The 23,532-nt window shown below is 40.9% G+C and overlaps 5 protein-coding genes across 22 annotated transcripts in view; 3 read left to right on the top strand and 2 right to left on the bottom strand.

Annotated features, from left to right (window-relative positions):
• Positions 1–34: 34 nt before the first annotated feature.
• Positions 35–3,607, top strand: tcn2 (transcobalamin II). Its single transcript, XM_068703222.1, has 10 exons — positions 35–120; positions 405–472; positions 904–1,093; positions 1,204–1,373; positions 1,756–1,908; positions 2,288–2,460; positions 2,575–2,749; positions 2,840–3,026; positions 3,113–3,231; positions 3,410–3,607. The coding sequence occupies exons 2-10, from the start codon at positions 415–417 to the stop codon at positions 3,469–3,471; spliced, it is 1,287 nt and encodes a 428-aa protein (XP_068559323.1). The 5' UTR covers positions 35–120; positions 405–414; the 3' UTR covers positions 3,472–3,607.
• A 728-nt stretch (positions 3,608–4,335) lies between these two features.
• Positions 4,336–7,363, top strand: dguok (deoxyguanosine kinase). 2 transcript variants are annotated; one of them, XM_068703386.1, is made up of 8 exons: positions 4,337–4,412; positions 4,752–4,938; positions 5,027–5,136; positions 5,229–5,428; positions 5,657–5,804; positions 6,055–6,170; positions 6,572–6,671; positions 6,861–7,363. In XM_068703386.1, exons 2-8 carry the CDS (start codon positions 4,755–4,757, stop codon positions 6,885–6,887), a joined length of 885 nt encoding a protein of 294 aa, XP_068559487.1. In that variant the 5' UTR covers positions 4,337–4,412; positions 4,752–4,754; the 3' UTR covers positions 6,888–7,363. The 2 variants fall into 2 exon arrangements, with proteins under 2 accessions (XP_068559486.1, XP_068559487.1); XM_068703385.1 differs by having other exon boundaries at positions 4,336–4,938.
• A 449-nt stretch (positions 7,364–7,812) lies between these two features.
• spaw (southpaw) lies at positions 7,813–10,047 on the top strand. Its single transcript, XM_068703820.1, has 3 exons — positions 7,813–8,098; positions 8,484–9,298; positions 9,707–10,047. The coding sequence occupies exons 1-3, from the start codon at positions 7,813–7,815 to the stop codon at positions 9,857–9,859; spliced, it is 1,254 nt and encodes a 417-aa protein (XP_068559921.1). The 3' UTR covers positions 9,860–10,047.
• Positions 10,048–12,509: 2,462 nt separating this feature from the next.
• On the bottom strand, positions 12,510–16,386 carry eif4ebp1 (eukaryotic translation initiation factor 4E binding protein 1). 3 transcript variants are annotated; one of them, XM_068703392.1, is made up of 4 exons: positions 16,214–16,386; positions 15,935–16,103; positions 14,336–14,525; positions 12,510–13,171 (listed from the first exon to the last, which is right to left on the bottom strand). In XM_068703392.1, the coding sequence occupies exons 2-4, from the start codon at positions 16,067–16,069 to the stop codon at positions 13,140–13,142; spliced, it is 357 nt and encodes a 118-aa protein (XP_068559493.1). In that variant the 5' UTR covers positions 16,070–16,103; positions 16,214–16,386; the 3' UTR covers positions 12,510–13,139. The 3 variants fall into 3 exon arrangements, with proteins under 3 accessions (XP_068559493.1, XP_068559494.1, XP_068559492.1); XM_068703393.1 differs by having other exon boundaries at positions 15,935–16,079; XM_068703391.1 differs by having other exon boundaries at positions 15,935–16,386.
• A 528-nt stretch (positions 16,387–16,914) lies between these two features.
• ank1a (ankyrin 1, erythrocytic a) overlaps positions 16,915–23,532 on the bottom strand; it is an 89,063-nt gene continuing 82,445 nt past the window's right edge. For 12 of the 15 annotated variants that reach the window (XM_068704250.1, XM_068704251.1, XM_068704255.1 and 9 more), the window contains 3 exons: positions 23,346–23,498; positions 21,963–22,061; positions 16,915–20,798 (listed from right to left, as the gene is read on the bottom strand). In XM_068704250.1, the coding sequence (XP_068560351.1) occupies positions 21,990–22,061; positions 23,346–23,498 (225 nt within the window). In that variant the 3' untranslated portion in view covers positions 16,915–20,798; positions 21,963–21,989. Of the gene's footprint in view, positions 20,799–21,962; positions 22,062–22,717; positions 23,499–23,532 lie in introns of those variants that run through there. The other 3 variants (XM_068704253.1, XM_068704261.1, XM_068704267.1) reach the window with 3 other exon arrangements.

Raw genomic sequence — 23,532 nt, 5'->3', positions numbered from 1 at the left:
TTTGTCTTCTCAACTGACGAGTCATGTGACAGTGAGACGCTAGAAGTTGTTGTCTTTACCTCTCTGGTCTTCATACCTACTCAGCTCTAGTTCTTCACACTGGAGTTACTGTCTGAGGAGGTAAGACAATGATGTTTACTGCAACATGTTAAATGCTTACAAGCTAATGACTAAGCTGCTGTGATGAAGTTAGAGTTACGATATAATAATAGACTGTTATGTGTAATCCATTGGTATATTGCAATTATTTTTACATATTGTTTGACATCTCTGTACGTGCTTTTTTCCAAATACCTTAAAACTGTAATTCAAAGAAGTTTCTTGATCTCTCAATTTTACAGTATGTGTTGTTCCTTTAACCTTCTAGGCGAATTTATTGATTTATTTCCACTGTTATCAAATAGGTTACCCAGAATGCTGTCATTGGTCATTATTGCAAGCCTACTGGCTTTAGCCTCTGGCAAACCATGTGGTAAGTATTTTTATTTATTTAAAAAAATGTATAAATCCAGTTATCACCCATCACTGGAAATAACCCAGTTTACAAATACACTGACTCACTGGTTTAGACTGATTTTGCAATTGCCTATTTCATGTCTTTGAATGGACTTTGTCATCCTTGCTCATTGACAAAAGTTCTGTGATTGTCAAATTACATGGTATGTGGTCATCTTTCTGGTCTTGTAATACATCACAGAGAGACGTTAAGATATTTGGAACCAAAACAAAGCATTGAAACTTCTTTAAGTCTTCACAGTCTTTGTTTCCTCTTGCGACTGCTGATGCTGTAGTTCTTGTTTCGCAATGCTCTAAAAATTCATGTTGATGTCAGCAAGGGAGTTACTGAATACAAGTTTTTATGTCTGTGGTCTAAATGTTTTTTCTTTTAATATTCCAATCCAGATACTGAAGGATCCAACAGTGAGTTGTACCTGTCACTCAATAAGAATCTCCTTCGCTCTTTGGAGACACAGGAAGGACTCCCCAATCCCAGTGTCCACTTGGCATTACGGCTTTCTAATTACCACAACCTGGCCAAGGAGAGCGAACACCTGAATAGACTGAAAAATAATTTGCACAGTGACATTCAAAGGTATTGCACGGTTAGACAAAACGAATGCTATTTTAAATCTGTTTGTCCACTGAACTGATATGTTTCCTTTCTGTCCTCACCTGAATCTGAGTGTCCTGTGTCTTTCTCAGTTCTCTCTCTAACAGCCAGTCTGTTGTCGGCCTCTTAGCGCTGTACACTCTGGCTTTGAAGTCCTCCTGCTATGACCTCAACACGATCACCTTCACAGTGAGTGAGAAGAGTGAGACGCTGCTGACACACCTAAAGAAGCAAATGGAAGACGAAAAACAGCATATTGCATGTAAGTTTTCCTCTTCACCTTTTGGAGACCAAAGGTTTGTCATAAAAAGTGTTCACCTTCCTGTTTAACATTGTGCTACAAAATGAGTTCAGTATTGCGTTAGTGTGGTTATTTCTTCTGAAAGGAGATCCAGAAAAATGTTTGTAAAAGTGTAAAACCTCAACGAACAGAAAATCCTGTTTGGAATATCTTAGGCTGAGTTGGTTCAATAAAATGAAACAATTCAACTTTTCCTAAACTATAAATTAAGTATTTATGTTATTGGCAAACATTATCAATACATCTGTACCTTTTTAAGTTCTTGTACATTTCCTGGATTCTTACTGTGAAGTCATGTTTTTATATAATTTGGTTTCTTTGGTTTCTCCTCTCCTTTGTGCAGTCAGCCATCGCCCTTTGACCAACTATTACCAGTACTCTCTGGGTGTGCTTGCTCTTTGCACAAGCGGCATCAGGGTCAATAACCATGTCAGTAACAAGCTCATCAAGGCAGTAGAACTTGAACACTTCAAACATGGAGACTCTGAGAGCATTGGTGAGTGTAACCTGCCTCATTTTTTTTTTCTTTTAGCCGTTTAATTATTAAATAGATGATGAGCAGGCAGGAGTTCATTCCAATTCTCCTGATGAAATGTGTCAATAGATGGAGTGATAGTATAGTATGACAGATAAAACATGTGTTTTTAGTTTGCTTTACATGTAGAGTTATTTTTAAAAACAGGTAAATTTCATAAAGTTACCTGAGATTAATTTTTCTAGTGGGTCACCTCACACAAAAATGTTTTTATGTGAGAAGAATCCAGCAAACATGGTTGGTAACAACCTAGATTCTTGTTTTGTTTTTCTTGTGCTTCACGTTAAACTCTCACTATATCTGTCAAATACACATATGCTATCCTACTCTCTGGCCCTAGATACCTATGCCATGGCTGGAATGGCACTCCAGTGTGTGAAGGACGCTGGTTCTCATGTGCCGAACACCGCTGAGCTCGACACAGCCCTCAGCAAGATCAAGCAGAAGCTCTTGGCCTCTCGTAGGACCGACGGTCATATCGGCAATGAGTTCAGCACAGGCCTCGCAGTGCAAGTAAGAATCTTTTTCCTTATGTTTTTTTTCAGCTTCCTTTTGTCTCTTTTACTGCATGAGACCTTACAGAACAACATCTTTGCAGCTTTGACATACTCATTTGTTGTCTTCAAGGCCTTAATAGCAATGGGCAGCCAAGTTGCAGAGTGTGCTGCCTCAATGGAGGCCATGAGGACGGACGCCAGAAGCAACACATACAACAACCCCATGGCCATATCTCAGATCCTTCCAGCTCTCCAGCAGAAATCCTACCTGACGGTTAAAAGCAAGCAGTGCCTCAATGAGGACGGTATGTGTAGCATTATGTCTACTCCCTGTGGTTACTGTGGTTTCAAATTGTGTCCGTATTGTCACTGTTTGTGTCATGGTGGTCTTGCAGACACTCTGGTGCTGGAGCTCATAGATCCTGTGGTGGTTTTAGCAAGTGAGTCCAAGGTGACTGTGATGGTGGAGGTGGAGGTGGTGGCGTCCAACGGGGTCGCTGTTGTTTTCTCTGTGGATGCGCCGAAGGGGAGCTCTCTGCTGGAGGCCCTTGAACTTCTCAAGGGTAAAAATGTTGGCTTCACGTAAGTTCATATTATGTACCTTTTAAGTTGTTGTTTTTTTAAAGCATGATTGTCTACATTTAGTAATACTTGATACTGTTTGGCAGGTTTGAGAAAGAGTCCAGCCTGTGGGGACCCTTCTTAAGCATGGTGAACGGAGAGCAGGCCAGACAGAGCGACCGCAGATACTGGCACCTCTCCTCTGATGGCACTGCACTCAGTCAGGGTGAGGGCACACACACACACACACACACACACACACACACACACACACACACACACACACACACACACACACACACACACACACACACACACACACAATCTTGTGACTCACTGCATTTCTTTGATCCACTGCTTTAATTTCACTTTGGCTTAACAATGATGCTTTTTTTCTCCTACAGGTGTCAATGATTTCAAGATTGAGGCTGCTCAGAAGATAACCATCAAAAACACAAGCTACTAGTCGGTCACTGCTGATGCAACAGTGATAGATGAGGAAAAGCAGTTCAATCTGGACTTTTTTCTACTATTAAACAGTGATTATACTTAATTTGTCTGATGCCATCATCTGTGAATAAATGGTCACTGGTTTCACAGGATTTTTGCATTTCAATTAGGTTTGAAGCTTGAATAACTGTAATTTAGAACTAACGTTCACAACTAACTCACGTTGCTGTGAATATTCTAACTTTTTAAATTAAGTTTATGTAGGTTTGTGTTTTGTTACACACAAGCAAGTGACAGTTGATTAAATTACTAGATCACATTAGATTTCTTAAAAGTAAAATGGCAATTGAAAACTATGCAATTTGGGTGTAATTAGATTTTTACTGCAAGTGTGTTAAGCACCTTTACTATGGAATATGAATTGACATTTTTTAAGTTATTTGATTAAGTGGTATATGAGCTAAATTACATCTTGGAAATAAAACACTGATGTCTTTAAAGTCACATAGTTGGAGGAAAACGTGAAGTTAAGATAATTTCTACACCTTGACATTTCACAAATATACTTAAAAAAGCAAAACAACATTTTAGGTCGAATGATTTTCTGCATAAACAGAAATAACGCAGATGACCTCATACATCTGGGGAAGTATGAGGGCTAACAAGTATTTCCGGGTTACAAGGAGCATCGTATTACATGTATTTCCCACTGTATTTACACACAGCAGTTATTTTTTTATGTGTACGTTAAACGTCAAAAAATAATGTTGTCGTTTGCCACCAATGTTGTGCTCAAACGGGCGGGATATGGTTTGTCAAAATGCTTTTATTGCGAAGGTACAGAACTCGTTACCGGAAGTAATATCTGTCGTTACTGTTTGTAGCATTTGTGCACAATTTCTTGCTAACTAAACTTAATCATTTTAATCTCCCACATCTAATGTGCGAGACGATAAGGTGAGCGCTACACTTCGCCAATATATCGACGTACATTGGAAGCAAATTTAGCCGTAAATCTATTATCACAAACTAAAACTCGTGTTAGCATAACTAAGTTACATCATGGAGAGGAGGAGCTAACGTTAGCTATCATGCTATGAGCTTAACACAGCACCAATGTAAAGTCTTAACTATTTACAGGCATTAGAAAGCACCATAGACTGCATACACGTTGCTGTACGGATGTCTGTCACAATGTCTGCCATCTATCGATGCGTTCTCTTCAACCGTGTTTCTAAGTTTAAAACCAGTTGGCTACAGGTCATGAGATTTGGGTACAATGTGCCTCTTCCTCAGTGGATGACACCGGACTTCCTCACGCGAGGTGGAAACGCAGCCATAACACGGACAGCAACTAACCTACGTAACGTGACCATGGCTAATAAGTTAAAGAAGCGCAGTGATTCTTGTTCGAGGTGCCTGTCAAGTTCAGCTAAGAGTGCAGCAACTCGAGTGAAGAGGGTTTCTATCGAGGGCAACATCGGTAAAATCAGTGACGTTATATTAACAATATTTCAAAGTAAGATAGTCTTTTGTCCCACGCTAATAGTGTGGTGATATGTTATCTCCAGCTGTGGGAAAGTCGACCTTTGCAAGACTCCTGCAGTCAGCTTGTCCAGACTGGGAGGTGGTGGCAGAACCTGTGAGCAAGTGGCAGAACATTGAGAGTGGGACCGTGAAGGTGCGCGCACACTTACCGACCTTATTAACATCCTTTCCCAACAAAAACCAAAGGGAAGCCAAGCTGACCGTTTCCGCTCGTGTCTTTGACAGGGGACAGACGCGTCCCCACAGACGACCGTCAGCAACCTGCTGCAGATGATGTACCAGGACCCTCAGCGCTGGTCGTACACATTTCAGACATTTTCCTGCATGAGCCGTCTGAGGACGCAGCTGCAGCCTCCTCCGGCTCGCCTGCTCAGCTTAGAGCGAACACCTGTCCAGGTGTATGAGCGCTCCATCTACAGCGACAGGTGGGTGAGCGAGTCAGGATAGGACCGGCTAGTGAAAATGAAATCAAGTCAGTGGAAGTAGTTTTGAGAAGACCCATGAGACCCCGTCATCTATATGAGAAGATAATGCTCAGCATAGAATTAGAAGGATATGGCTGCATGTAGTTCATGTGCTACTTAACTTGTTCAGCAAACGCATTCTCCTTGATTGTGTTTGCTTGATTTGAACTTGACTCTGTGTCCTGTCAGATACATCTTTGCCCTGAACATGTTCGAGCTGGGTTGTATCAACTCTACAGAGTGGGCAATCTACCAGGACTGGCACTCCCTCCTGGTGGAACAGTTTGGACACCAGGTGGAGCTGGAGGGCATTATCTACCTCAGAGCTCCACCAAAGGTATGAACATAAGAGATGTCATGTTAGCTTAAAACAAATACAATTCATTTAGCAACTTATGAGGAAAAAGATGTTTGCAGTACATCCTATTTTTATCTTGTGGCAGTTGCCTGTATTGTATTATTGTTACTGGTGTTTGTATTTGTATTATTGGTCCTGTTCCACGATATCACAAAATGACCTAATTGACATTTCATCTATTTCATCTTGAAAAAGACACAAACGCATTGTACCTTTTGTTGTTTGTCAGAAATGTATGGAGCGTCTGGAGCGCCGGGGAAGGTCAGAAGAGAAAGGAGTGAAACTGGACTATCTGGATAAGCTGCATGTTCAACATGAGAGGTGGCTTGTGGAGAAGAGCACTGAGTGAGTGCTAATGAGGGCATTGTCCTCTTCAGACTTCTATGTTTGGAATATTTTCAGTGACTGAAATGTAAAGAAACCACAAGGTCTTTTGAAGTGTAAAGTCACTCTCTTCTCAGCAATTATGAAGATGAAAGAATTTAACGTGAGGACATTACACTTCAAATTGGTGTTTAGCTGTTATGATCAGTAAATGATCCAACCAAAATGTTGTATGAAAAATCACTAACACCAGTGGTGGTACAGCCACTGTATTACAGGACGCTCTACGGATTCCTGTTTGGCCATTTCCATTTGAAATGCCTTTCCTTGCAGCTGTTTGTTGCTCGGCCGTGAACAGATGACGGTCTGACGTGTGTGGTCTGACGTGGTCGCTGTAACACAGCTCAACTCTCTCTTTTCAGATTACATTTTGAGAAGTTGAAACAGATACCTGTGTTGCAACTGGATGCCAGTGTGGAGTTCCAGAGTGACCCAGAGGTGCAGGAGGAATTTATACGAAAGGTATGTTTATTTATTGCACTGACATAATAGCTGCTACCAGGTTCAACCACACGAGGACCTCGTCCTAAGGTTTGAGATCCGTTTCTCATCCTCAGTCTTTGATCCAAGGAGAATCATTTACGTTTTCTGATCTGAAGTTTGATGTGTCTCTGATCCATCGGGATCCTAAAATATATTTTTTGTACACAGATGCAAAACTTCTTTGCTGCTTTATGAGAAGACAAGACGTCAGCTACCATCACCAGTGGGAAACAGATGAGACCAGTCAGACCTCAGTCAACTGTGTTAACTTACATATAATTCACATGAGCCTCTCATAGAGGAAATATAAAGTAATATTAAAGGTTTTCTAAGATAAATTGCAGGACCATGTTTTATTTTTTCTGTATACAAACATTTTACCTCTAAATAAAATGTTAGATTGTTATATTTTGTTCTGCTTTTATTGTTTGCATGTTAATGTTTTGAGATTCACTGGGTGAATCTCTGGGTGAATTAAAGTGAGTTGTTACACTGTACTGTTTATTCCACTTGAAATCAAAACTAAGTCTGTGCTGTCACTTCTGTGACCATTTGGAAAGTTTACAGTTTTTGTGTCAGTTACTGTCTTACACACTCTGACAATGAACAAGCAAATATGTATTTTAAGTATTCTATTTGTTGTCTGTTAACAAATAAAAACCTTATCTAATTGTGATGTATTTTCCATTTTATTATCAATTATATTACATCTTTTATTCCTAGTTTCTGTATGTGTGACATTACTTTTGCCATTGCTACGAAACAGAAAGGTGCTAATGGCTGTACAGCATTTAAAGTGTTATTTGTTAATGGATTTTTACATTTCAAAAGGATTTGGCTCCTGAGTGAGTATAAAAGGCCAGGCCGTTTGACAGGACAATGACCTTGGCTAAATGTTTTCTTTTTCTCCCCCTCCGGTGTGCTCTGATGATCAGAGGGGCTGTTCACATGCCTGGAGTGATCAGGGGTCATCAAAGGGCAGCTGTCCACTATAAAGGGGCCTGTCTGGAGCTCCGTCTGCACATAGCATCATTTCAGCCCGAGACCAGCTGCAGGAAGGAAGGAGCTCTTTGCCTCTCTCTCACTATTGTCGGAGTAGATTTTGTGTGTTTCAGTTAAAATGGAAGCCAGAGTCCTGACAGTTTTCTGCACATTCCTCGTCTGTTCTTTTGGATTGGTTTTCTCCACACAGGGGCACAGATATTTGAAAGACCTCAAGTCCAGTTTAGCATTGAGAAATCTCTCAATTAATCATCGCAGCAGATATCCTCTATACATGATGCAGCTGTACCGCTCCTTCAGGACTGTCGATTTCTCACCGGCATTAGCTGTCAACACCGCTACAGTGCAAGGTCACAACTCGTCAGCGCACAGTTCTGACTCCGTCCTAAGTCTGATGGCCAAAGGTGAGTAAGCAGTTTTCTTTCCAATGATTATCTGCATCACTGGGTATACAGCATGTTACATAGTGTTAGTTTCTCCTCGGTGTACTCCATTCTCCAGCAGCTCTTTGGTTGGCGCATTATCAGCATTATCAGACCCTCCCTTTTTACAACCCAGCAAGTGTCAAAATGCTTATTCCACTTTAAAGGCTGTCTCTGTTTTATGTGAGAGGGTGTGTATATTAGCCCTCAGACGTCCTTGCACAGGGGGGTTCAATACACATCCTGTTCTGTTCACCCTCCCACTGCAGGGTTTTGACATTTGTCCAGGGGTCTGGTTTGACCAGAAACCTCTAGACTGCTGTATGTGACTCTGAGTTCTCATTTACATGTAATGTCTCATTTTTAGGTTGCTATCAAGTGGGAGACAGATGGACAGTCGCGTTTGACATGTCATCCATCTCTACTAGTGAGCTTGTCCAGCTGGCAGAACTTCGGATCAGACTCCCTGCTTTCTCTGGCTCTAAGCGTGCCACAGTGGATTTATATCACTCCAGAAAGCGGAGTTGTGACCAGGACAGCGCATCGTGCCAGGATGAGCAACTGTTCTTGGGGAGTTTTGGCACATCAGCCAGCAGCACAAAGAAAGGTTGGAAGGTTTTTAATGTGACTGCTCTGTTAAAATACTGGCTGTACCAGGGAGAAGGAGTGTCCAGCCAAGAGGCCTCAGGAAAACCTGAGGCAGACCATGGGAGCGGTGCTGGGGATAGAGGTGAGATCACTGACGAGTCCCTCTTCAAGAATTTGGGATTGAGGCAAAGAAAAATACACCATACAACCACAAACAGGGTCATGATGGTGATCTTCTCCAAACATAACCTGCCCCAGGAAGGCCATACAGCGTACAGTCTCATTCACACTGTGGAGAACTCCAAGTATGTGACGATGGACAGAGCCAGCAGTGACAGTCAAAGTCGTCGTCACAAAAGGAACAGAATGGAGATGATGAGGGTGGCTGCAGGAGCTTCACCTACGCCTGCAGCAGCAGCAGAGCCGGCCCAGGGGCCTCTGTGTCGGAAGGTAGACATGTGGGTGGACTTTGAACACATCGGCTGGGACGAGTGGATTGTGCATCCTAAGCGCTACAATGCATTTCGCTGTGAGGGAGAGTGTCCCACACCACTGGATGAGTCCTTTAACCCTACCAACCATGCATACATGCAGGTGAGATGACAACTTGATTTCTCATTTAACTCTTTAGGATCTTAAATAATGTTTTTTTGCATAGTCACTGGTTTACTGTCATCACGGTGGCAGTAGCTCAGTCTGTGAGGACTTGGCTTGGAAACGGACAGTTCCAGTCCAGGACGGCCTGTGGACTGGTAGCTGGAGAGGTGCGAGTTCACCTCCTGGGCACTGTCGAGTTGCCCTTGAGCAAGGCATTGAACCCCCAAAAAGCTCGGGGGCAGTTCCATCACTCAAACATCTGTCCAAGTGCATGTCTAAGGGTCCTGTGTGTACATGGTTGTACTTCGGGCCTGTGTGTGTAAATAACTGAGTGAAAAAATCTAAATCCCTCTGGGATTTATGAAGTAATTTTCTTCTTCTTATTCATGTCAACTAATTTTTCAGAGCCTCTTGCAACATCACCATCCAGAAAGAGCGTCCTGCCTGTCCTGTGTGCCAACACGCCTCAGCCCGCTCTCCATGCTGTACTACGAGAACGATGACTTGGCCCTGCGGCATCACGAGGACATGGTTGTTGAAGAATGTGGATGTCACTGAAGGCCAGCACATCACTGGTTTCACTGCAGCGACAAGAGCAACTATTGATGGAGCATGATCTTCAACTGCTCCTCTACTGTCTTCTCTGTCTTACAACAAATGACAGGATATGTCTGTTAAGTTTGAATGACAATATATTTCATCCATACTGGGTGGTACACAATAGTCTTTATCTTTAGTATGAAAAAACCTGATGTGCAAATGTTATATGTTGTATCTATTTATACATTATAATGTATATTTTGTACATAAAATATGAAAGCATATATTAAAACATTTTATTTTGACATGTTTGTGATTTTTTTTGGATGCTCCACTATTGAATTTGAGAAGTTTGAATATAGTATTTGAATATTGGGTACTAATTTTCTATTGAATTTATGAACCCTAAAAATATATGAACTCTTTGAAAGCTTTCAGATTGCATAGCTTAGCTTAAATTGACCACAGAACATCTTAAACAGGGGAACTTGCACATTAAGATGGTTTTCAAAGTAAAATATACCAGTGTTATTGATACACGATAAAGTATTCCATTACTTATGAGATTTAAATCTTTATGGCCATTGTTAACTTCCATGTTCCACTTAATACTCTCACACGCACACACATGCACGCACACACTCGACAATTACATTTTCTTCTTTTGTTGTTTGTAATGTATTGATATCATATTTCATATCTTGTAAAAACACCTTGTCAACAATATTTTACGTAGTCATATCTTGTGAATTTTCATTTTATGTTCTCTGTAATACTGTAAAATTATAAAGGTGGAGGCTTCAAATAAGCCCAGTTGGCTTTTTGCCTCTTCCTGTATTGTGATATTTATTTATCTCTGTTATGTTTTTTTATTCTTATTTTATTGTTTAAATTGTGCACAATAAATAAACTAAACTAAACTATGATTAGTGATGTTTTAATAAATGTATACAGGATAGGAAGCTTTAAGTCAGTTTTTTTTATCTGGATTTAATATGTAGTGATTTCTAATGAATGTCTCAGCAGAAGCAGCTAATGTATCGAATGAAGTACACATCAAAAGCACTAACCAGAGGCTCAACCATTCGTAGATACTCATCCACATCGTAATCCCACTATTCCTCTCTGACTTGTGACCAGCTAACATTTTAGTGTATTTGCCTTCTTCACCTCCAATCCACATCTTTGGGCCTTTTACAGCACACATCATCAGAGGTCATTAGTGTCCTTTCTGGCCAGGCTTCTTTTGTTGATTGTGATCAAACAGGCAGGTCGAGTGTAACAACACAGAAGTATACTGACGGATGGGCCAATGGGGGAAGAGAAAAGCAGTAGCACTTGTTTATTTGGCGGGAGGGGGCAGGGAGTGCCAGGAAGCAGAGGTGACAAGGGGAGATTCAGACCCCAAACAAACAGAGAGCAGCGAGGGAATGGAGAGAGTCCACGTCTGGACGGTGATGCTACTGTGGAGGAAGGACAGGATGGACTGGAACTGATCAGCTGAAACCGTTCAATTCACACTTCCACCCAAATAAGACCAGACAAGACCAGTTCTCTCACAACTTTCAGTATAATTCCTCTAATGTCCTACAATGGTCTGGCCAGTTGATGCCAGAGAGCTACATGCTTACACTATCACAAATGGTATTATGTGCTTATTCATGCTCACTTAAACAACTGTAAAGTATCCACTCTGTTGTTTATACTTATGATTTATACAATAACCAGTTCGCAATAATGAAGCTGATGTGGTACCTTGACACTTTGACAAGTGTCCAGAGAGACACATCATACAGTAGAAGGAGCTTGATGTCATCACCTCCAAATCATGTGTCAGTTCTCCCACTCCATCCTGAACAAACCTCTCTGTCCAAAACACCCTGGTGGTCAGTCCAGGTACTTACCAGGTGAGCTGTCCGCACGCCAATGAACAAGTATCTCTGACGGGACATCTGATAGGTAATTGTCCAACTCCATTTTACTTGCACATCTTTTGTACAACAGGAACTTGAACTACACACTAACTCGGCACAGCGGCCTTCCAATACTGAACAGTTCAGTGCAATAATGTCTCAGTTGTCCTGGGACATCCATTATTTAGAAGCACTTATATAATACACCCATTAGAGGGAAAGCCTGGTAAGCTACTTCCTAATGAACCTAACTATGGCACAGTGAAGCAAAAAGTGACAGCAAGAGGAGATGTTGCATGATGACATGACCCCATCCAGCTGTTAGGAAGGAGGGAGTGTCTCCCAGCCATGTACAGATGTATATTGACCTCGCTTTACACACCCCACTGACTGAGGTTATCAGTTTCCAGTGAGCTCCTTGAGGAATTCCTCTGAGATGACTCGTGCTGAATCAGAGCAGCACAGGAAGTCTGTGAAGTAACATGATGAAGATTTAGCATTTTGAAATGAATATTTGCTTTTCACTTGCTTTTAATAAGGAAACTGTCAATAACTCATCATGGTCATCAAATCTTTCCTTTTCGTTATATATATATATCGCAAAAAAAACAAACAACGGCTTTTATGGCTTTTTGCTCTTCCAGCTTAAAGAGAAATGTGTATTCAGACCAGTGAGCCGTTGAATATATATTATCACAAAAATACAATTCACTGACATGACAGAACAACATATCAAATACATGACAAACAAAGTGTTTGCTTTAATGGTGTTTGCTTTAATGCTTTGTCACCCTACAAACCGTGTGAAAATCTGTTTCAAAAATTTCATCAACAAAATGATGTTTTACATTCTCTGTATGACACTTCAGGTGAAGAACTCGTTTTTGGGAGCACAGTAAACAAATGATACAGTATCCTCAACATTTCAAGGCAATGGCTGAAGAGAGGTGTCAGGAAATGTGTTGAAATAAAAGCACATCAAGAGAAAAACCCTTCTGGAATGGTAATAAATTCAGCAAATTACAATTATGACTTTTCCCTGTTGATCTTCCATTCCATTAACGTATCCCAGTTCTTAGGGATGAGGCTTTGTTGGTGTTTACTTCTCAGTGTTGATTTGAACCGTATAGCCACTATAGGAAGGCACACTTTGTTACACATAAATCAGCTTTAAGTTAAGCCTTGAGGCAGACAGAAAAAAAATCATTACAGATCTGTTCTGATCATAGCAAGCAATTGAGATTGATTAAGACAGACTTTAAGACACTGGAGATAATGAAGGCGAACCTCGGTCTTCATGGAATGGATGATGGGAAATAAGAAGGCGTTTCCTGAGCCTCTCTTCACAGCATCGTGTTGGTAAGTCTGACTCGCTCCAGGACCACCTAGATGTCCATTTCAAATTGTGAGTCATCACCTGGACAAAAAAAAAAGAAAAAGAAATATTTTATAAAGTGAAAACATGTTTTTCTACATTTCATTACGTCAGTTGCATATCATATTTAAATCATAAGTAATAAGTAATCATAAGTAATATTTCAGGGAGACTGGAGGACTTAATCACTAGCTGGTAAAATATTGTTAAATAACATCTGGTAGTAAACATTGCAAGAGTGCACTAGAGGGTGACTGATACCCAAAGAAGCAATGAAGCATGTTTAATTTGACAGGTTACTCAAAGAATCAGGAGCTAATATTTTAACACGGTTAGCTAACTTGAAAGGCCTTCAAATACGTTTTTGTCTTTTGAAAAACAACTCAAATAAAGTACTAATTTATAACTAATTTAAAGTGAATGTTATGTTATGACCCACAGCAATTTCTTGTGTCAGTGACCGTTAATCCATTCAAGAATAAAAAAAACACACAAATGAATATGAAATCATGTCAGGAAACATGTCAGGCCGTAGCTGGATTCCAGACCTCTGAAATGCCGCCCATGTCTTAAATTTCTTTCAGCGATTAAATTAGGTCTGGTGGTGTGCTCAATGATGGTCGCTGGAGAAGCAACCGATCTAAGCAGAGCTTGGTAGGCGGCGTTAAGAATGTCTTGTTAAGAGGCGGTGTTAAGAATGTAGAAGTCTTCTTCTTGGAAGGTGGAAAAATGGCAACAGAAAATGTTGACACGCGTCGATGAGATTGATGCAGCCGTTCAGGTTGCTGCCAGCCGACTTAAAGAAAAAGCAGTTCTAAAAATCTACATATTTAAAATCCTTGCAACCTCAGCTTCTGTATCAAATGAAAATTATGTTGACAGGACAGATACACATTAAGCTACCGATTGGTTGAGGCGGAAATATACTAAACAGAAATCAGGCGACAGGGACACAATCTCAGGATGAACCATAAAGTGGAATGAAATGACATCCTTGTATCGTATCTTGTGTTGAACCCTCAAGCCATCATCTTTGGCAGACATAATGGCAGCTGTGTGAGATAGTGATACACGTGAAGGAGGTGGAGGATCCATCAGTGCTGTAGTTTTTAATGGCTACATGAATATGCATCTGACTATAGCTCTGAATCCTTCCCTCCAAATGCAGGGGCATCCCTGTGATGTTTGTCTGAGGTGTGAACAAACCAGTGTTGCTGCTGTCAGGTGCACCGATGTTGTTGTTCGGTAGTTCTCCATTATGGGCCTTCTCATTGGTGTCCTTGGAGGGAGGACTGGTCACCCCTGGAATTTTGGGCAGACCGCGCGGAGGAGTCTTGGCCACCGGAGAGCTGCGACACCCCAGCAGGAACTTTCGGTCGTAGATGATCCTGGTACCTTTAGTTTGAAGAGGAAGGAAACGAGAATGATGAATATTGGACATGGAGCATTGACTCAGTTCAGACAGAGTACTTAGATCACACATGCATTAGTGGCTCAGTCATCCATCCATCCATCATATTCATGCAGATGTGTCCACTAAATTCCACCATGACACTTCTCACCATTGCTCTGATGATATGCCCATGCCAACTGTGTTTGCGACAACAGCAAAATTGCTGTATTGTTAATGCTATTTAAATCGAATGGTCCCGTCTATGTTTATTTCCATCAAATCTAACCACATAACCACCAACAAATGGTCCATTTCTTGCTGTAAGGGTCTTCTGGCTGAAAGGGAGTGTGGGTACTGACAGTGTATACTAGACACTGAAATCTGACCAATATAATAAAGTAATTTACACTGTAATGTTTGCACAAAAGGGACATATGTATTCTTTAATATCTACCCATATATAGTACCAACAATGTGTTATTTTATATTATTGTATATTCTATTGTAAATTTTAATATGTTCTATTTCTTGCACTGTCTTGATTGTTGTTGATTGTTTGATGTTATTGCTTGTTTATTATTGTTTAATGTTATGCACCTTCCGCCATGACAAATTTCTTGTAGGTGAAAACTTTCTTGGCAATAAATGGTTCTGATAAATCAAACCTTATAATATTTAATGTAGTTCCAGTAGTAGCACTGGTAAATGTTTAAACTGAAGTGCATCCCAAAATCGATAAAGCTTCAATTGGATCACTTGTTTGGTCATATTGGGTTTATACATCAGCTGTGCATTTATACATATACATAACATAAACACACAACCCGCGAGGGAGGTGCTCGCGACACCACATGACCAATGAGAACCAATCCAAAGATGGCAACGTATTACTATTAAAACGTCAGACTGATCATGGACCACAGGCTCAAACTGGAAAGCACCAATCACAGCTTTAGTTGTCCGTGACGTATGACCAGCACCCGCTTCATTAGCTGCAGAGGACAGATGGGTGTCGCTAACGGTTAAAGATCAGCTGACAAAACCCACAAACACCGTAACACGTCTCATGAACTGACAAAGCAGCGATGTATGAGTTTATACCCCCCACCTGCCTTGGATCACATTTACCGTACTGCCTCAAAGTCAGTAGTATTTATTCGTTTGTGTCTCCTCTTATCAACCCAACACTTGCTAGCTAGCGTTAGCAGCTAGCTTAAGCAGCGCTAGCAGCTGGTTCTGCACAGTGGCATTTGACAGCAACCGACCTCATGGCGTTAACATGAGCGTTTCCTGCACTCACCGACAATACAGCCGTTTAGTTAATAAGAGTATGCATCATATATAACGGTGGGTAACGGCATATCTCTTTGGCGCACACACACAGGTCAATATAATGTATAACTGTACGCATCACCCGGGGTCGTGCTGAACAGGGTGCCACCGGGAGTAGTGGAGTAGTCGAGGGGCATGTGCGCCGCGTCGTTGATGGTCACCCTCCTGGTCGACGGGATGTCCGTGGCAGTGGTCTTCTTGCAGTCAGTGGACATCTTGTCTGAACTATATTACACAAAATCTGGCTAACTGAACAGTATGAAACAGGCAAAAAGTCTTGGTTTTACAAAACAACAAAGCCGCACCGCGCCTGTTTGGCTCAACAGAATGCACACTTTCGCATAAATAAAAATAAATACCTCTTATTCACAAGTGCAAATGATGAAATGTATCTAAATGCGTCACATTACAACACGCAGTCTCACACACAGAGTGTCCAGGTTCTGTCTTTAAAAGGACCTGAGCACACGTTTCTCTGCTTCCACTCACCCTCTACATGCACACAAAACAACACGCAGACAGGCTGCAAGGGAATGCTCCCGACTCGAGGTGGACACAAACTTATTGCGCCCTCTACTGGCATACAATGCAATGGCAACTCGTATATATCTCGTATATATATTATATCTTAATAGTTCCAGAACTTCTGACCTTGCTCGATTAACTACTACCAGTTTAATTATAACCTTAACCTGTGGCATACACAAGCAATAGCTGCTGGTTTTGCAGGACTGAATTTATTCAATGGATATTAAAAATGGAATCCTACCTTCTTTTTTATAGTTAAACAGAGTTTAGCCACTGGTGGACTCATTGTCTATTTACGTTTGCGTTTGCAGAGTTTGAAAGAGACCATTATGTTAAACATTCAGTACTTTGGTGAAAGTCGAATAAGATGTAATTATTTTCATAACAGCAGTATAGACAGGAAGAGGCCCGAGGTAATTCAGCATGTTTATAATACTTGGTTTGTTCGAAACTACAGAATGATCATCAGCAGCTGGGTGCACTTGTATCACGTGCAAGTGTCTCACACAAAAGTATACACACAATACACAAAGACATTTCATTTCTTTATTAATTTTGTAAATGTTGAGCTGGTGTACAGAGTAAATTGTCAATAGATGTCCTCGGATTTGATTGGATTAAAAGGCTTTTACATGTATATTTTAAATTCATGTTTGAATCTCCATAACAATAAAAAAAAGCAAATAAAACAGGTTAAAATACCCACAAGACCCCTATTTTATCCCCAGGTTGCAGGCATTACCCAGAACTCAACAGTCTCTTGGTAGCTACAGCTGTATGATGCTAAAAGTACATCCATAACATAACTAGAATCCCAGTTGACAAGTAAGGGTGCATAGCATTCTAAGTAAATATATATATATATTTTCATATATTTCATGTATATATATATATATATTTATATATATATATATATATATATATAGCCTTTTATGTTAAAAACATTTTCTGTGCATGTGCGCAGTTGCATTCCTTAGTATTGAGTAATATGCTATTGCGTTAATAATGTCTTCAATCCATTCTAAAGGAATATACATGTGTTCTCTAGTTTTTGCAACAGTTAATATTTTTGCATGAACTTGGTGCATGGCATCATCTCAGTGGTCCCTCAGTGCAGGGCTGTACATTGTTCATTTTTGTGATGTAACCACTCCTCCCTCTGCTTGCACTTAGTTGGACTCCTCTCAAACCGTGTTCAAACTGTCACCATTGAATTAGAATTGGCTCAGTCTAATATTTGGTAAAGGGGGCAGAAATAGATTAGGGTTGTGTTGAGGAAAAATGCTTGTCATCTTGAAAGACTAGCCGTCGGAGCCACTAAGCCTCCCCACAATAATTCCTTCTAACTTCAAAGTGCTCCTTCTTATTGTCCTTTCATCAGACTCCAGCCTCGCTCCAACCCTGACATCAGCAGTGGATTTATAAATGGCCCCTGCTTCAGAAACCAACCCAAGCATACCATAATTATGAGCCCTTAGAGAGCAAACCGTATGCTATGACATAAGTAGTACACAATTACACTACTGTGTAATCTGTTTTGACATCCAACTTTGTGTGGTTATTAAAAATATAATTAAGTAGAAATAATATCTGATGAAGGGATATTTGCTAAAATGTTCAAAACCAATTTGAGGCTTCTCTCTTTAAATGTCTCCTCTTACATGATTTCTATTCATGTTTGTAATGAGTGATGATATTTAGTTGATACAACAGAGTGAACGCCCCATCATCTACTAAAGTACAGAGCCAACACAGATGACTACTTTAAAACAAGACTTACAGTATACCAAGACTTTACATTCATCATCTCTGGCTGTGAAGCCAAACTAAAGCAAACACATATTGATGGGTGATTATTGCGTTCTTGTGACTGACATATTTTTCCATAATAAAGTATTCAACGTCTAACATAATGTTCGAAATAAATGCATGTAGATAATTAATATCATGTGAGATGGCACACTTATTGAGTTAAATCAACTTACATTTTTTTTAATTAGAGTTATAATCTGAGAGCCTCTGCTCTTTGTCCATTTGACATATTACTTCCTGTGATATTATCACAACGTTGACATGTCCCAATATCCAGGACAGACGATTTGTGATATTTAAATCTCTCTCTTACAAACACACACACACACACACACACACACACACACACACACACACACACACACACACACACACACACACACACACACACTAGGATTTCTTTCAAGGTGCATATGAATGCCATTAACGTTTAAAAGCTAGACTAAACACACCTACATTCCCTGATGAGTAACAAAAGCAGACACTGGGCACTTTGCAGATAGAGGATGGCTGGTATGAGGGCATACCACTATTTGCCCAATCTTGGTGTAAAACTTAATATCAATTTTTTTCCAGACAAAGCAAAGTGATGAAATGTGGGATACTAATGTACTGACATCATTTCTGAGTAGAGTGAGGAGTAGCCTACAGCTGTTATTAACGGATTGAAAGCCCGAGCTAAGGAAGAATATGAACTATGATTCTAAAATCCCCCCTCTCTCCGTCTATCTCTCTCTCCCTCTCTCTCACAAACACACATTCACACAAACAATCCTTTCCTTTTGTAAGCAATTATTGCTTCTTCTGAAGTACAGTTAAGACAGTAAATCATGACAAATAAAGACGAAACACTAAAGAAAGGAGGGAAACAAGATACAGGCTTCAGGAAGGGTCAGGCTCACAGTTGCAGGTCAGTATTACAGTTTCTCATCACAGTGATTGGTGACTGACTGTCTTTGCTACACTCCAAACAATTTCCAAGGAGACAAACATCAAAGCTCAACACGTCCTTGACCCTCGGCACAGCACTTTTGTTTCTCCAGCTGACTCTTCATCTTTTATCCAGTCATACCAGTGCTACATTATTACCAGCATTTCAGTTGCTGCACTCTCATCAAGTGACATCTTCTGGTGGTGGTGAGACGGTCTATAACTGCACCTTTTGTGGGGTGGTGTCATATACTGCACTATGAGGTCAAACAGACACTGCTACGAGCTGACGGTGAGATCCTGCCCCCTGCTGGAGGTGGACAGGACTGCTACATCTACTCTGAGAGGCTGACTGGAGGAGTGAGGAGGGGGTGAGAAGCAGGAGGTAGGGCGATATCAGCAAGATTGAAGGTGAGGGTATTGGGTTTTTGGCTCAGGCAGACATCTGATTAACAGAAACCTCACAAGGACAAGGGGACAAGAAAAGGCGGAGGAGTGGGATGGTAGAGTAGGTTAATCTCTCTTGATAATGTGTCACTCATCATGTATCTCTTTGTCACCCCCTCCACAAGGCAAACCACTCTGAGGGAAGGTCAGGGAGGCAGGTTCACTGCAGAAACCTCTCTCCCAAAGCTGAAAAACCCACAGTACAGTAAATGACTTACACTATTGTCTTCCCTCTACAGTTTAACGTGGCAAAAGCAAAGGCGGAAAGCACATGAAAAGCACAAAGAAACAAACAACCTGACGCACAAAAACCCGACATTTAAAAACAGGCAGAGCGACAACAATTGCATGTTCTACCCACAAAGATCTCAAGATATATTGAATAATATATAGGTTCAGATTGAACGAACCAAACAAGAAAAACAAGGGGGAATTTCTTATGTACCTGAAACAGCAGCATCAGTGGCATGGCATAGGGATCTTATAACATAAACAACACACGCAACACACAGTCACGTAGAGCATTTTAGTGCATACGATATTATGTACAACACTGATATCCTTGGGGATAATTGTAGCTTTTCTGGACTTTGAGAACACTGGGACAGGTTTAAAACTAGTTTGTGATGATCTTAGCTGGAAGAGTGTGGTAGGGAGGAGGGGGAGTAACCTGTTGCCTAGAGATTATGTAATCCTCAGTATTTTATTCTCCCCTTTTTCTTAAGTTTGACTGATAAACTTCTCCCCGTTGGTTTGGAAAACAGGCCAGTACCTTACATTGCATGCCTGTCCCATACATCAGTGTGTCCTTCCCATCCCTCCCCACCCTATGACCCACCCTTATATTCCCTCAGTTTTCGTAGTTAAAGACAGGCCATGCGGCAGCAGTCACTCATGCTGATACATATAACAGGAAGCACGTTTTGGTTGCTAGTTTTTTTTTGTTTGTGTTTGTGTTTTATATGAAATCATGCTTTTAGCGTAGTAGTAGATGTTTTTTTTTCCACGGTTTCTTAAAAAAAAAAAAAAGGTAATAAAAACTACAGGTAAATCCATATCCTCTTCCGGTGCGTGCTGATAGTAGGCATAGCCGCTATGGTTGTCATGGCGTTGCCGTTCATTTCTGTCTGTCTGCCTTTTTTATGCATTCCTCCTCCTGTCAACTGCTGCTGGTCATGTGTCCATGTAGGATGGTTTCGGTGAAGGGGTTGAATCCTGTGGAGAACTCTGTGGAGAGACGGAAACACGCTGATTTAGCCACAACTCATCAGCAATCTACAGAGCAGGTGACATGCAAGCGGCAGTAAGTCAATGCAAATATGATTATATGCCATCTTTCCCTACAATTGAAGCTCATATATCACCTAAATTCCTCTCTTATTCTGATCAGTGTTTGCAACACTCAAACACTAAAACAGCACATTAGTTCTGCAGAAGCATTCAAGCAAAAATGGTTGGCAAAAGTGGTTTAAAATTCAGTAGTGAGTCACTTGAAATATCAGTAATCTCAGGAATGTCAAGGCCTTTACGTTAGAAAGGGCAAGTCACACATGCACCCACACACACACACACACACACACACACACACACACACACACACACACACACTGCAGTGGCTCCAGATAGCAATACCCAGGACAACTGGCCTTACAGCTTTGCCCTTGAGAGCTGCCACTTTACAAGATCCTTTTTGGTTGGTTGTTTTGCTGAGTGCACACTGTGCCAACCCTTTTTCCAGCTAGTCACAACATGCATAAAGAAAATTATGACCTGACTTAACTTTAAGCAAAACAATAATGATCTATTTGCATTGAACTAGTGTTGCTCGTCTGTATGGCATTATATTCAGAGCACAGAAACATAATTTACATATTGTAGAAAAATGAACGCAAGGAATGATTTAATTTAAGATTAACTTTAACAAAAATGTATTCTGTGCCCAATGCATTTAGTTGCATGTTTGCTATTACTCAGAAATATAACTCCATACATCTGAAGTTAACATGACAAAGCATTTTGCAGAAGGCAAGCCATTTCTATTGTTGAGATTGTAAAACTGGAAGAAATAGATATTTGAAAAGAAAATGACTGGCATCGTCTCTGCATTAATGCTGACTGAAACTCTGTATATCAAAATCAATTCTATTTTAGACAGATTTAACAGATTTGCCATTGAATGTCCCCATTTTTTGAGACTTTTAATGTATTGTTTTATTAAATGACTGAATCTTAACCATTTGTTAAACTGAAGTTTCATTTTTCTGTGCCAGCATCACATTACATGTCATTAGTATTGAATTAAAGGTACATTCAGATGCATTTAATCCAGAGAGACTGGATTAAATGGTCTAGCCCACAGGTCAGACGAGGCGCTGTGGGTCAGTCCCGTACCTGCAGGGACGCAGCACTCAGTCTGCCTCACTGCTTAACTCTCCGCAGACTGGCACATTTCACTATCTGAGCACCTTTCTTCACATCCACAGTATCGGGCTACATCAGGGGGGAGGGGTTGGCAGCAGAAGAGGTGCAAGGATTGAGAAGAGGTGGGAAAACAGGAGTCGAACAAGAGGTTGAGGGAACATTAGTAAAGGAGAGTGAAATAAAGGAGACGGGGCAGGAAGAAAAAGATGAGGAAGGGAAACAGAAATGAATCAACAGAGAAAGGAAATAGTGACACAAGAAGAAAAGAAAGGACAGAAAAACAGTAAAAACAACAGATATGAGATGAAATGTGAGAAACAAATAAGTGAAGGGAGAGGAGAGGAAAGGGGAGGGGGGGAGAAAGAAATTATGCATAAACAGTCAAGCAAGGACAGAAAAGATGGGTGGCAGTTGGAAAGACAGTTGAAGATAAGAGGGCATCAGAAGCATCGACAGTCTTTGGGATTCAGAGTAGACTGAGGTCAGATAATATTTAAAAATATATTTTTGATTTCCTGATATTCAGATGGATGGGTGGATTTGACCACATAAGACAATACACAAAGTGGCACCCTAATATTCTGAAGTGTCCCAATGTGTTAAACCCCAATTCTCTGCTACTTCCTGCAGGTAAAGTAAACAAAAGGTAAAAGATATTAAATAATATTTGACCCAGCTCTGATTCAGAGTCTTGCAGGTTTGAGTAATACAGAACACAGTCACAGTTGAAGGACTATCAACTTTAATGAAGGCAGAAAAGACAAGAGTCAGCCATTGAGATAATTGATAGGGACAGAATGAAAATATAGCCACACACAAGGAGCCACAATCAATTCATTCAGTCATTAATATGCAAGAAACAAACGATGATAAGTTTGGTTGCTGCTTAGTGATGACTAAAATGATGAGACCCTGAATAGGCCGATGAACTGTGAGCAATAACAGCACCAGAGCAAAGTGAACTCATTTGTTCCTCCAGCATGCAGAAGAATACTATTCAGGTGGAGATTAATGTGACAGAAGGTCAGTAATCAACCAATTTAACCAACCAAACTTTGCACTCAATCCTTCCTAGTGATTTAGGACTGACACAATAAAACAGGGCTATTGCTTCTAAGATAATGAGGACACACACACACACACAAACTGTGTCCTCAGCCTGTCGTACTGAAGCTCCTGCAGGTTTAGCTGCTCAAAGACTGCCGGGATATGCCCGGGAAAACCATGATGATATGACACTTTAAAGCTCACTGCAGCACAGAGTCCCTTGTTCACTATGAACTAGCTGCTACATGGATTTCAATCAAACAGGCCCTGATCAGATGGTCAGCTGTCTGCAGATCAGAAGCCCACCTTGCTGCTGTCCCGGCCCAGGATGGCGTAGCTCATGAACTGCTCAGCATCAACCTCCAGCTCGTTGGCATCCTGCAGAGAACCCTCCAGGCTCACCTCCTGAACACCCTCCTCACCTGAACCCTTCCCTCTGCGCACAACCTTACGCACAATCTATCACATACACACATGTACAAAGGAGGGTGGG

This window comes from Cebidichthys violaceus, unplaced genomic scaffold (assembly GCF_023349555.1).
Source record: "Cebidichthys violaceus isolate CVI_PGR_0920_01 unplaced genomic scaffold, fCebVio1.0.p SCAF_9, whole genome shotgun sequence".
In the NCBI taxonomy this organism is placed as follows: Eukaryota; Metazoa; Chordata; class Actinopteri; order Perciformes; family Stichaeidae; genus Cebidichthys; species Cebidichthys violaceus.
Note: the sequence above shows the minus strand (reverse complement) of the source record. Positions and strands in the feature narration are given on the sequence as shown.